The 13,974-nt window shown below is 50.8% G+C and overlaps 1 protein-coding gene across 1 annotated transcript; it reads right to left on the bottom strand.

Annotated features, from left to right (window-relative positions):
• Positions 1-3,276: 3,276 nt before the first annotated feature.
• LOC125347705 (coiled-coil domain-containing protein 105-like) lies at positions 3,277-8,162 on the bottom strand. Its single transcript, XM_048340681.1, is given in 8 exon segments — positions 3,277-3,477; positions 4,344-4,457; positions 4,546-4,641; positions 4,842-5,008; positions 6,569-6,767; positions 7,061-7,165; positions 7,586-7,762; positions 7,764-8,162. Coding segments are annotated over 8 exon segments (1,458 nt in total).
• Between the last annotated feature and the right edge of the window lie 5,812 nt (positions 8,163-13,974).

Here is a 13,974-nt window from a genome sequence, read left to right as displayed (position 1 = left end):
TCCTTCCAGAATGGGTAATATACACTTATACACCAGTGAGCATTTTATTTTTTATTTTTATTATTATTATTTTTTTGGCCAGTCCTGGGCCTTGGACTCAGGGCCTGAGCACTGTCCCTGGCTTCCTTTTTGCTCAAGGCTAGCACTCTGCCACTTGAGCCACAGCGCCACTTCTGGCCGTTTTCTGTATATGTGGTGCTGGGGAATCGAACCCAGGGCCTCATGTATACGAGGCAGGAACTCTTGCCACTAGGCCATATCCCCAGCCCCCAGTGAGCATTTTTTAAAAGATTTGTTTTTATGTTTTGACAGAACTAGTGCTTAGATTCAGGGCCTTATGCTCTCATTTCGCATTTTTCACTCAAGGCTGGTGCTCTACCTCTTGAGCCACATCTCCACATCTGTTTTTTTTTTTTTTATGATCCATCATGGATTTTCCTCCCCAGGGCTGGCTTTGAACTGTCATCCTCAGATCTTAGCCTCCTGAGTAGTTAGAATTACAGGCAGGAGCCACTGGTGCTGGATTCACTTTGACATTTGTTGAAAGGTGATTTTTTTTTTTTTCTCTGCACCTGGGGCTTTAACTCTGGGTTTGGGTGCAGTCTCTGAGCTTCTTTTAGCTCAAGGCCAGCTCTTTACTACTTAAGCCACAGCTCCACGTCTGGCTTTTTTTGGGGGTGGTGGGGGTGGGGGGTAGTTTTTTGGAGATAAGAGCCTCACAGACTTTCCTGCCTGTGCTGGCTTAGAACCAGGATCCTCAGCTCTCAGTCTCCTGAGTAGCTAGGGTGACAGGTGTGGCCACCAGCACCCAGCTCACTTTGAGATTTGCTGAAAGGTGATGTGTTTTTGATGGCAGTTGGGTGGCTTCCTGGGGAAAAATGAATCCAGGGTCTGCAGTGTCAGTGGAAGATGAGCTTTTGTGCAGTAGCAGCTCCTGGGGAAATGCAGGCCCCATGGATATCTTGGGCCTAACAGCTCAGGTGGAAATTGCTTCCTGAAGCTCTGCTTACTGTTTCTGTAGTTGTGCAGCTGCTTTTCAGTCAGTCCTCATTTCCTGTGCTTTAGTGACCACTGTTTAAAGTTCACATTCTATTCCTGCATGGCATTCTTCCTCTGTCCTAACTCAGTTCCCCTCAGTGACGTGACCAGAGTCTTGTGGACTGTCTGGAAAGTCAACACCTGGGGGAGGCTGCTGAGCTGACACCTTGGCTCTGAGGCAACTGAGGGGATTGTGTAAATCGTGACTGGGTGACGTGTGTGCGGAGGGTGACAAATGGGGCTGTGTCAGCAAGGGCGAGGGTGGCAGTCTTGTATCCCACAGGGCAAGACATTGCTTGCAAAAGGAGCATTTGCATCCTCACGCAAAGTTTCTGGGAATCCGGACGGGTGAAGCTGGGTGATCCCCAACCCCAGGAAAGGAGCCGTAATAGGGTCAACAGACATAGGGAGGGTCAGACACCAGTGGCTCACACCTGTAATCCCAACTACTTAGAAGGCTGGGATCTGAGGGTCATGGTTCAAAGCCAGCCCGGGCTGGAAAGTCTGTGAGACTCTCATTCCAATAAGCCACTCAAAAACTGGAAGTGATGTTGTCGCTCAAAGTGGTACAGCAGTAACCTTGAGCAAAAGAGCTCAGGGATAGTGTGCAGGCCCTGAGTTCAAGCACCAGGATGGACACGCACACACACACACACACACACACACACACACACACACACACACACAACTTGTTTCAAACACAGAATCAGTGAATTTGGAGCCACAGCTCACTGTGGAAATTCAGTGTTAGGCTCCTGTGAGCTCTGGTTAATCCTTTGGTTGAGACCCATATGTGACCTTGGCTTATGTATTTTTGTTTAAAGGCAGCTTCAGTAATGTATATTTTGTTGCTGTGTAAACCCAGCTCATGGTGAGTCAGGGTTGAACTCATGCCCAAACGTGCCCATGTGTCATTAGAGCTCAAGGCCTTGTGTTTGCCAGACCAGTGCTCTACCACTTGAACCACCACCCCAGCCCTCTTTTACTTTCATTATTTCTCGAATATGATCCTGCATTTTGACTGAGCCTGACTGGGCCATGATCTTCCTTATTTATATTTCCCATGCAGCTGGGATGACATACCTGCATTGTTGTGTACAGCTTTTTTATTGGTTGAGATGAGGTCTTGAGGACTTTTTGCCCAGATGGGACTTCTTTTCTATTTTTTTTTCTTTGCCAGTCCTGGGGCTTAACTCAGGGCCTCAGCACTGTCTCTCGCTTCTTTTTGCTCAAGGCTAGCACTCTATCACTTGAGCCACAGCGCCACTTCCGGCTTTTTCTATATATGTGGTACTGAGGAATTGAACCCAGGGTTTCATGTATATGAGGCAAGCACTCTTGCCACTAGGCCATATTCCCAGCCCTCTCTTTTCTATTTTTAAAAGTATATCTTAATTGTCCAAAGGGGTTTCACTGTTATTTCACAACCTAAATGATCAGACTAATGTGCAGTTTATTCAAAGTGACAGGAGCCGATGGCTCCTGCCTGTAATCCAAGCTACTCAGGAGGCTGAGATCTGAGAATCTTGGTTCAAAGCCAGCCTGGACAGGAAAGTCTATGAGACTCTTATCCCCAATTAACCACCAGAAAACTGGAAGTGCTACTGTGCCTCAAGTGGTAGAGCACTAGCCTTGAGCTGAAGAGCTCAGGGACATTGCCCAGGTCCAGAGTTCAAGCCCCACAATCAACAACAAACAAAAACAAAAAAACCCAAGTGACACCCTTCATTTATGCTCACTTTATATGGGGGAGGGAGAGGGTATTTTAAATAGCAAAATTACCAAGCAAAACAGCCACAAAAAAAAAAGCCAAAATAAAACAACAACAACAACAACAACAAAACCTCAGTGTTAAATGGGCTGGGGGCTGTGTCTTTGTTGTAGCTGCAGAGACTGAGACCAGAGAGGAACCATGATGTACCCAAAGTGGCACAGTTTAAAGCCAGGCAATTGAGATTCAAACCCCCAGATCACCTGGTGTTCCCCAAACCCTTCCTGTTAGCTTTCCAGATTGCCTCTCATGTGTGGGAGATTTCAGGGACTGCCATATGCAGTAATAAATGATAAATAGCATTTTTAATTATAATTCTGCCAGAGGAGTGCCTGGAGGGGAGGGGAGGGCCAGGGAGGGTTGGGAGGGTCATGGAGCTGGGGTGGGGGGTGTCTTCAGTCAGGTGGTGGAGGTGCTGGGTCGGGTGGTACGGTAGTGGGGTGCTGGGGTGGTAGGGTGCTGGCAACTCAGTCGTGGACCAGCTGCTGGGCCTGCTCGTAGCCCACGTGGGGGTGCTGCTGGCGGCGGCGCAGGCGCACCACATTGTGGTCTATTTCATAGCCCAGCTCCTTGGCACCCAGGCATCCAGCCAGGCGGTCCCGGGTGGTCAGCAGCTCCTTCAGGTTCTTTTCCATGAGTGTGTTGTGCTGCTGCAGCCTGTTAGTGCCCTGGGAGAGGAGGGGAGAGGTGGTGCTGGGGTCCTGGCCAGCACCCCCATGTACACACACGGACAAGGCCCTGCCTGGTCTACAGCACTGCTATAAAGGGGTGAACCTAGCCAGTGCTCGTGGCTCATGCCTGTCATGCCAGCTACTCATTAGGCTGAGACCTGAGTAGAAAAGGCTATGAGAATTGTATCTCCAACGAAACACACACACACACACACACACACACACACACACACACACACACACACACACGAGCGCGCAGGAGGTGGAGCTGTGGCTCAAGTGGTAGAGTACCAGCCTTGAGCACAAAAAAACGAAACATCAACTAAAAGCTCAGGGACAGCACCCAGGCCTGGAGTTCAAGCCCCCAGGGCCCACATTTAAAAAAATGAATAAAAAAGGAGTCTCAGGGGCTGGGAATGTGGCTTAGTGGTAGAGTGCTTGCTTGCCTAGTATGCATGAAGCCCTGAGTTCCTCAGCATTACATACACAGAAAAAGCCGGAAGTGGCGCTGTGGCTCAAGTGGCAGAGTGCTAGCCTTGAGCAAAAAGAAGCCAGGGACAGTGCTCAGGCCCTGAGTTAAGCCCCAGGAGTGGCAAAGAAAAAAAAAAAAAGAGTCTCCTGGAGACTGGATTGAAAGGCACTGTGGTGATTAGTACTGCTTTTTTCTTTCTTGGCAGTAGGGGAGTTTGAACTCAGGACCTTGCACACTCTGTTCAGACACTGTGCTTTGCCCCTAAGCCATGGCCCCAGCCCATTGCAGGGAGCTGTAGTTCTGCAGAGAGCTCCTACCTGCCAGGAGGTGGGTGAAGTGAGGGGAGGGGGGGCTTACCTGATCAGGGATGGTGGGCGAGGCGGGCACCTACCTGGGCCAGGCGTGTTGCCTCGGGAAGCTGGGTGCCCACGTGTTTCTGGTACATTCGAACCAGGGGTCTGTCTAGTTTCTCTTTGGCCTCCAGGTGAGTCTTCAGCAGAGGGCCCTGAAGTGGAGGGGGGGGGAGGAGAAGGGTGTTGGGGGGACACTGAGGCCCACAAGCCCACCATCCATCCCCATGTGTATCCCCATACCTTGATGAGCCCGCGCGTCACGTACATCTCCTGGTTGAACTTGTTGCAGCGGTGGATGGTGCCCCGCATGAGCCCCAGAGTCATGTTCATCCGCTCCTGGAGGTACAGGGGTGCGGGGGTTGTGCCTGGGGACTCCCCATGTCCCTTCCCGATCCCCATGTCCCCTACCTGGCCCTCCATGTCCCTACCCAGCCCCACAGTCCCCTCCAGAGCCCCACATATTCCCTCCCCGGCGCCCCATGCTCCCTCTGGGGTGCCTGTGTCTCCTTCCAGGCCCTCCCCTCCCAGCCCTGCACCTTCAGCTCCAGTGTCTCCCGCATCTTCTGCTGCAGTGCGTTGTTCACGCGGTGACTGATCTGCCGCTGCTGTTCACCCAGGCCACGCTCGTTCTGCTCCATCTCTGCCAGCGCCTCCTTGGACTCCATCAGCAGGCGCTTGGCCTCGAACAGGGCTGCCGCGCAGTCTGGGGATGCAGGGGTGGGGAGCATGGGGTGCAGACCCTCTTCCTTCCCCATTCTCTCCATTCCTCCCCTCGCCCCAATTATTCCATGTCCTCTTTCTCTTCTTTTGTGCTCATCCTGGGGCTTGAATTCAAGGCCTGGGTGCTGTTCCTGAGCTTCTCTGTGCTCAAGGCTAGCACTCTACCACTTAAGTCACCCTTTTTAAGTCTGCCTTTTTCTGATAGTTTATTGGAGATAAGGGTCTTTGGGACTTTTTGGTCCCAGCTGGCTTCAAACCATAATTCTCAGATCTCAGCCTTCAGAGCACTTCCATTTTTTAAAATGGTGGTTTATTGGAGAAAAGAGTCTCATAGACTTTGCCCATCTGGGCTGACTTGGAACCACAATCTTCAGATCTCTGACTCTTTTTTTTTTTTGGCTAGTCCTGGGGCTTGGACTCAGGGCCTGAGCACTGTCCCTGGCTTCTTTTTGCTCAAGGCTAGCACTCTGCCACTTGAGCCACAGCGCCACTTCTGGCCATTTTCTGTATATGGGAGTTGAACCCAGAGCCTCATGTATACGAGGCAAGCACTCTTGCCACTAGGCCATATCCCCAGCCCAGATCTCTGACTCTTGAGTAGCTGGAATTACAGGAGTGAGCCACTGTGCCTGCTGCCAACTTCTTTTTTTTTTTTTTTTTTTTTGGCCAGTCCTGGGGACTGGACTCAGGGCCTGAGCACTGTCCCAGGCTTCTTTTTGCTCAAGGCTAGCACTCTGCCACTTGAGCCACAGCGCCACTTCTGGCCGTTTTCTGTATATGTGGTGCTGGGGAATTGAACCCAGGGCCTCATGTATAGGAGGCAAGCACTCTTGCCACTAGGCCATATCCCCAGCCCTGCTGCCAACTTCTTCAACAACAACTATTTCTACTTCCTTCTCCTCCTCCTCTTCTATTCTTTCTCCCGCTCCTCTCTCTCCTCTTCTTCCCTTTTCTTCTCTCTCCTCCTCTACCACCACTTCCTCCTCCTCCTCTTTCTGCTTTCTCCCTCTCTTCTTCCTCCCCTTTCCTCTCCCATTCCTCCTCCTCTCTCCTTCCTTCCCTTTCCTTCCGTGCTGCCCTCCTCCCCGACATTCTGCACGTAGAGGTGGGCCATGTACACAGGTGACCCTCTTTAGTAGGAATTTTGTGAGTTGAAGCAAAATCTGACTGAATGTGGTGAAGTGTCCAGGGGGAGAAACAAAGCAAACTCTCTTGGGGTGACAGACCAGTGATGCTCACTGCCAGCTGGAAGTTCATGCCTGTCATCCTAGCTACTCAGGAGGCTGAGATCTGAGGATCATGGTTCAAAGCCAGCCTCGGTAGGAAAGTCTGTGACATTATCTTTAACTAAGCACCAAAAAATCCAGAAGTGGATCTGTGGTTCAAGTGGTAGAACGCCAACTTTGAGCAAAGAAAAAAAAAAAAAAGCTCAGGGACAGTGCCCAGGCCCTGACTTAGAACCCTAGGACTGGTTTGCATGTGTGAGCATGCGTGCATGCACACACACATGTTGTAATGGAGTCCTCCCTCCTATGGGTCCTACCTGGTGTGTAGGGGCCCACAGGGTCAGGAGGCGGCGTCTTCATGCCCTGAGTCCGTGGGGTTGGGGCCCGGGAGAGGTCCACCCAGGAGTGGCGGCCTGCCTGCTCCAGGACCTTGTCCAGAGGCTGGTTCATGAGCTCCACAGCCTGGAGTCTTTCCTGACAGTAGAAGCCCAGGGTGTCGCGGCAGGAGGCCAGAGCCTGGAGGCCGGAGACCAGGGAATTGGTCATCCTCCTATCTCTGCCTCCTGTTCAGCTGGGATTATAAGCGTGCCCCACCACACTCAGCCCCTCACAGGAGTTTTAGGGATGGCACAGGGCATGGCACAGGGTCCCACTCCAACTCTCCGGGCTATGTGTTTCCTTTTGCAAAGCGAAGATGCTGCGGTGAGTACTATGTGAATGTGCATGGGGGAATCTGCCATTCGCAGTCTGGGAGTCAGAGTGGGTTAACCCGTGGGCCTCTGCCTAACAAGGGTTAGGGGACTCCTGACCTTGAGCAGGGTCTCCGATTTCTCCATGTCCACCTCCATTTTCCTCTTCATGGACTTCAGCTCCTCTTTCTCCCATTTCAGCGTACTGTCCACTCTGTCAGGAATCTAAAAGCCAAGGGTGGCCTGTGTGTGTGTGTGTAATCTAAAAGCCATGGGTGGCCAGTGTGTGTGTGTGTAATCTTAAAGCCAAGGATGGCCTGTGTGTGTGTGTAATCTAAAAGCCAAGGGTGGCGTGTGTGTGTGTGTGAGGAATCTAAAAGCCAAAGGTGTTGGGGCTCACACCTGTAACCTCAGTTACTCAGGCTGAGGCTGAGGTCTGAGGGTCATAGTTGGAAGTCAGCTCCAGCAGGAAAGTCTGTGTATGAGACTCTTTACTTGGAGAATTAATCACCCCAAACCTGGACACGGTGATGTGGCTGGAGTGGCAGAGCACAAGCCTTGAGCCAATAAAGCACAAAACTCAAGAGACAAGCGGATTCCCCAGCGTCGCCCGCGGCCTCCCGGGGCGTGGGCCTCCCCCCGCACCTGCTCGGAGGCGTGGCGGAAGCTCCGCAGCCGGGCGCTCTGCTGGTTGACCAGTAGCCCCTTGCGCACCTCGCCCAGCCGGCGGTCGCAGCTCTCGCGCCGCTGCTGCAGGCGCCGCAGCTGCCCGTTGACCTGGCTCTGCGCGCGGCTGAGGCGCGCGGCCGTCAGGCGCGCCCCCCCGCGCGTGCGCGAACACCAGCTCGGCCGTCTGCATGGCGCGCGCGTCGCGGTGCAGCGGCAGCGGCAGGCGCGCGCGCCAGGCGGGCGGCTTGGTCTTCCCGCGCCACAGCGTGACGCCCTCGCCGGGCGGCGGCCTCTCCACGGTGCCGCCGCCCTTGAGCATCTCCACGCGGAAGCGCCAGGGCTCCATGTAGGCGGCGCGGCTCAGGTGCCGCGCCAGGTGCGGGTCCCGCGCGCCCTCGGCCGGCTGCCACATGCCCACCGCTTCGTGCCCGCAGCGCTCCGTCAGCTGCTGCGCGCGGCGGGACGCGGCCAGCGCGGCCGCCCGCCACGCGGGGGCGCCCACGCGCAGGTCCTGCGGGCGCTCGGCGGCGGGCGGGAGCAGCACGGGAGGCATGGTGGACACGGACGCGGACCCAGACACGGACGCGCGGGGACCTCGGCCCCCGCGATAAGCACCGCTCCCACCCGGCTGTGGACCAGGCGGCGGCGGCGAACGCGACACACACGGGTCACCGGGGCGACGCGGACGCCAGCGGGTTCCAGAGGGGGAGGGGCGGGGCTACTCACCTGTCATCCCAGCTACTCCGGAGGCTGAGATCTGAGGATCAAGGTTCGAAGCCAGCCCTGGGTAGGAAAGGTGGTGAAACACTGAAAAGCCTGAATGGAGCCGTGGCTCAAGAGGCTAAGCACCAGCCTTGAGGGGAAAAAAACAACTCAAGGACAGCACCCGGGCCCCAGTTCAAGCCCTAGTATAGGCACAAAAGAAAACTGAATGCCCATTCTCTCCACCCCTCTCCCACCACCACCACCACCACCACTCCTCTTCCTCCTCTTTTTTTCCTCCTCCCTCTCCTCCTCTTCTTCCTCCTCTTTCCTCTTCCTTCTTCCCCCCTCTCCCTCCTTCTCCCTCTCCTCCCCCTCCTCTTCCTCTTCTCCTCCTCTGGGAAGGAAGAAGTAAACCATGTCTATTTGCAGATGACATGATCTTGGGCCTAGAAAGTCCAAAGGAATCCATTGCCCAACTCTTAAACCAATACCTTCAAGCAAAACTGAAGGGTCAGCCTACGACTATCATTTATGTTTTTCTGTGCTTGCAATGAACATTCTCAAATGAAATTAAGAATACAATTGAACTGGATACTAGGAGCTCAGACCTGTAATCTTAGCTACACAGGAGGCTGGGATCTGAGGAGTCAAGGTTCAAAGCCAGCCTGGGCAGGAAAGTCTGAGACTTTTATCTAACTTAATCACCAAAAAGTCAGAAGTGGAGCTCTGTCAAGTCGTAGAACTCCAGCCTTGAGCAGAAAAAGCTTGGGGACAGCGCCTAGGCCCTGAGTATGGGCACCCCCCCCCCAAAAAAAAAAGTAAAGAAGAGAAAAACATTCAATTTGTAATGGCAACAAAAAGGATAATACTTTGGAATAAGTGCTCCAACATTTGGCTCTTCTTTCAGCTCTTGGGACATTCTGTGTTATATCTACCCCTAAGCCTAGAATTGATTCCCTTTGCATGGAATACTCTTTCAATGTCTTTTTTTTTTGTGCCAGTACTGGGGCTTGAACTCTAGGCCTTGCACTCTCTCTTGGTTTTTCCCTTCACTGAGTGGCACTCTACCACTTGAGCCATATCTACAATCCTTGCATGTCCTTGTTTTTATGGCTGTCTCCTTTTCAATACCAGAACCCAGCTTATGTATGGAAAAGGAGATCTTTCTCTGTGATGGTGACTAAGCCCCATTCCACTTCATCACTCAGGAATTTTAGTGCAAACTCTAGGAATAGGAAAGATGGCCTCACCTTTAAGATGACAAAGGGCCAAACAAAAACAAAACAAAGCAACCAAAAGTTGAAAACTAGTGCCCTTGGGGGCACTGTGGCACTTGGACCCTGTCTGCTGACCACAAAACCAGTTCTGATACTGGCTTCTCACCTCTATAGACCCCAGGGTCTCAGTTGGCTTCAGTTAGTTAGCTGAACTATGGCCATGGCTGGTGGCAAGGGAAGCTGGGAAAATGAGTCATGGCTGGAACTTTCTCTTTCTGGGATGGAAGAGTTAGAGCTGAACTTTCTGTTCCTGAGATGGGAGAGAAATGGCTGACCTTCCTGTTTCTGGGATGGGAGACTCATGGCTAAACTTCCTGTATCTGGGATGGGAGAATCATGGCTGAACCTTCTACTTCTAGGATGGAAGAGTCAGAGCTGAACTTCCTATTTCTGGGATGGCAAAGTCTTGGCTGAACTTCCTGTCTCAAGGATGGAAGAATGTACTGGCTGAATTTCCTGGTTCTGGAATAGGACAGTCATGGGAGAGAAATGGCTGAGCTTCCTGTTTCTGTGATGGCAGAGTCCTGGCTGAGCTTCCAGGTTCTGGGATGGGAAGAGTCCTGGATGCACTTCCTTCTGGGATGGGAGGAAGACCTTGTGGCCTATTAAGGTCACTGCTGTGTCCCTGCCTCAGAAGAAAGAGGTTAGCATTTGGTGAGAACCAAGAGACAAGGGCCCATCCTTCTTCTCTCCTAAATAATTCTCCATCACATATCTGTATCTCCAAGTAAGACTTTCAGATGGAATTTCGTTATTTTCCCACTCTCCTAAAGTTTCTTCACTTGCATACCAGCTGCTTATAATACAAAATTAGGACTATTTTCTTAGGTTTTTAAAAAATATATCAGATCTCCTTATAGCTTTTTCTTCTGTGGAGGGGGACTGGCTTTTTTTTTTTTTGTATTTCCTCTTAAATTAAAAAAAAAATTTAGCTGGTCACTGGTGGCTCACACCTGTAACCCTAGCTACTCAGGAGGCTGAGATCTGAGGATCACAGTTCAAAGTCAGCCCAGGCATGAAAGTCTGTGAGACTCTTATCTCCAAGTAACCACCAGAAAACTGGAAGTGGCACTGTGGCTCAAGTGACCGAGTTCAAGCCCCACATCCACTGCTACCACCACCAACAAATTAAAAATTTGTGTTGGTACTGGGGCTTGTACTCAGGGCGTCGAGCTCTCTCACTTAGCTTTTTCCACTCAAGGGTGACACTCTACTACTTGAACTGTAACAAGTTGAGGATTCCCGGGCCGTGGACCACAGACTCAAAACCCAATCTTAATTATGACATAATTTATTTAGTAGCAAAAAGAAATTTGTCAGTGGTCAATTATAACCATCTGGGACTACTCCTAGGTATAGGGAAGCCAGAAGAAGCCCCAAGTAGAATCAAGCAGGGTTTTTATACCCAAAATGGGGGTGGTGGCTCATTTATTAAATGGAATTTTTCCAACTTTCTTGTGTTTTTCAAGCCAAGCAGAATACAGAAGCAAAATATCTGTATGTCAGCAAAACTGTAGGTGCCAGGCTCATTGCTCAGAATAGAATCGGCTGCCCACAAACCGCATCCTGTACTTGGTTCTCCACGGTTTCCACAGGTTTGGGCCAGCGGTTTCTTGCCATGGCTCCCCCGCACTGTTATGGCTTCTCTCATGCTGAGTGCCTCCTTTCAGAACCACAGCTCCACCTGTGTTTGGCCTGGTTAAAAGGAGATAAGAATCTCACAGACTTTTTTTTTTTCTTCTTCTTCTTCTGAGCTGGCTTTGCACTGTGACCCTCAGATCTGGGCCTCCTTAGTAGCTGGGATCCCAGGCGTGAGCAACCGGTGCTTGCCTGCTTTTCTCCTCTTGAGCCAGGCAACCAACTCTTTTTGGGTTATTTTCAAGAGTTAGGGTCTTGCTTTACATGGAGATGCTTATTCAGAACATGGTCTTTGGGCTGGGAATATGGCCTAGTGGCAAGAGAGCTTGCCTCATATACATGAAGCCCTGGGTTTGATTCCCCAGCACCACATATACAGAAAACGGCCAGAAGTGGCGCTGTGACTCAAGTGGCAGAGTGCTAGCCTTGAGCAAAAGGAAGCCAGGGACAGTGCTCAGGCCCTGAGTCCAAAGCCCAGGACTGGCAAATAAATAAATAAATAAATAAAATTAAAATAAAAACAGAACATGGTCTTTATTTTACTCTATTCCCTTGTACGTTCTCTCCATGTAAATATGAGTAATATGAATACACACACACACATCCTTCCAACATATTAAAATCCAAGTCTTTCTAACTCAGGCCAGTAGGGAATTATTTTTTTTTCTCTCTGAAATTACTTCTGTGGTGGTATGTATATATATATATATATATATATATACATATATATATATGATTTTTAAAAATAATAAATGAAGCAGTGAAGAATTTCTTTTTGGCTTTCAGCTGGGGCCACCTGTGAGAGCAGTTGAGAAGTGTGAAGCGGAGAAGGGAGTTGTGTCTGGGTGGGAGAAAAGTGAAGTTCAGAGTGGCTGAGGAAGGAAGACCTTCAAAAACTTTTCATGATTCTTTTCCCCTTTTCTTTTGGCATGAGGTGGAGATGCCCTTCATGCTGCCATCTTGGCAGGTAATTATCAGAGACCCCTTTTTAGGTTCCCCGAGGTCTTCCCTTCTGGGGCATGGGTTTCTACTTTTAGTAGGTGCCCCCCTTTCTCTCGCAGATAATCACATCAGTTGGTCTCGCTTCTCAGGGGGATGTGACCTAGAATTTGTTTTGTCTTTGAGAAATGAGGTCGCTTTGCTTTCCTCACAGAGGTGTCAGGAGACGTGGGAAGCCCCAGGCTGTGAGGGGAGGCTTTTCCTGGTCACTTCATGCAAAGGTGGGGCTTGTAGTAGTGACCAGTAGTGGCCAGTGAGTGACAGGGTTTTCTACCCCCATCTCCTGAAATGACCCGAGCAAAGGTCACCAGTGCCCTGTTGGACCTAGCAAATCCCACAGTGCCAACCTTTAGGGTACCCTCTGAAATTGGTGATGTCCTGGAGTCTTCTTATATGTTTTTCACACTTGAAAACTTATTTTTTACTCTAGCACTTTCACTAGCTGGTTGCTTACCACCCCCTCCTCACATACAGTTTATTTATTTACTTAATGCTGGTCCTGGGACTTAAACTCAGGTCCTGGGTGCTGTCCCTTGATTAATGCACTATTTGCTCCAGGCTGGAGCTCTACTACTTGCTTGAGCCACAGCTCCATTTTCAGCTTTTTGCTGGTTCACTGGAGTTTAGAATCTCATAGACTTTCCTGCCTTAGTGGGTAGATCTCAGCCTGCTGAGTAACTAGGATTACAGCATGAGTCACTCAGCAACCTGGCTCACTTCTCTTTTAGGTTTCCATTTTATTGGTTTTTTTTTTTGTGTGTGTGAAAGAAACCACATTAGTTTCTATTTTTTAAATTGTCACACACAGATTACTTGTATTAACAGGAGGAAGTGCTACCTCTATATGTGCCCCCATCGAGTCAGAAGTTAGTGTGTCTGCCATCATTTCTTTGTGGGGACGCTGTGGGGAGGACCCTCTTCTGGCTATTTTGAAATAGGCATTCCATGATTGACAGCTTTGGCTACTACTGGGGAGTGGAGTTCAGAACCTAGGCCTGGCACCACATTCTGTCTTTGCACTTCCTGTCTGGCTTTTCTGCTCGGCCCCTCCCTGGCAGCCATGCTTAGATCGTCCATGGTCTCCATCTGTGAGAACAGCTGTGCTAGATTCCATATAGGAACATGAACATGGACCATTTGCCTTTCTGTGCCTGGCTTATTTCCTAGTGACCTCTGCCTCCTTTTTGTGCTGGCCCCAGGGCTTGAACTCAGGGACCAGGGTGCTGTCCCTGAGCCTCTTTGTGCTCAAGGTTAGTGCTCTACCCCTTAAGCCACAGCGCCACTTCTGGCTTTTTTGGTGTTTCATTGGAGATAAGAGTCTGACATAGTCTTGAGCAAAAGGAAGCCAGGGACAGTGCTCAGACCCTGAGTTCAAGGCCCAGGACTGGCAAAAAAAAAAAAAAATTAAAAAAAGTCTGACAGACTTTCCTTTTTGGGCTAGCTTTGAACCATAATCCTCAGACCTCAGCCTCCTGAGTAGCTGGGATGGCAGGTGTGAGCCACCAGAACAGGCTCATGCTCACACTTGATTTCCTGAAGGCCTCTCCTTGACTGCTGGTCTGACATGGTCTGACATCTCTCATCGTCAAGCTCACAACATCCTCCCAGCAGCTGAGATTCTCTTGCTGCTTTCTCTCACATGCCAGCTCCGCTGCACCGCGGGGGCCCTGGGCACAGCAGGGCAGCAGCTAGATCATAATGAGACCCCCCTCTCCCTTAATGACTCTGGGGGCATCGGGGATGCCG

The sequence above is a fragment of the Perognathus longimembris genome, chromosome 3 (genome assembly GCF_023159225.1).
Source record: "Perognathus longimembris pacificus isolate PPM17 chromosome 3, ASM2315922v1, whole genome shotgun sequence".
In the NCBI taxonomy this organism is placed as follows: domain Eukaryota; kingdom Metazoa; phylum Chordata; class Mammalia; order Rodentia; family Heteromyidae; genus Perognathus; species Perognathus longimembris.
The sequence above is the reverse complement of the archived record's forward strand: the minus strand, read 5'-3'. Positions and strand labels throughout refer to the sequence as shown.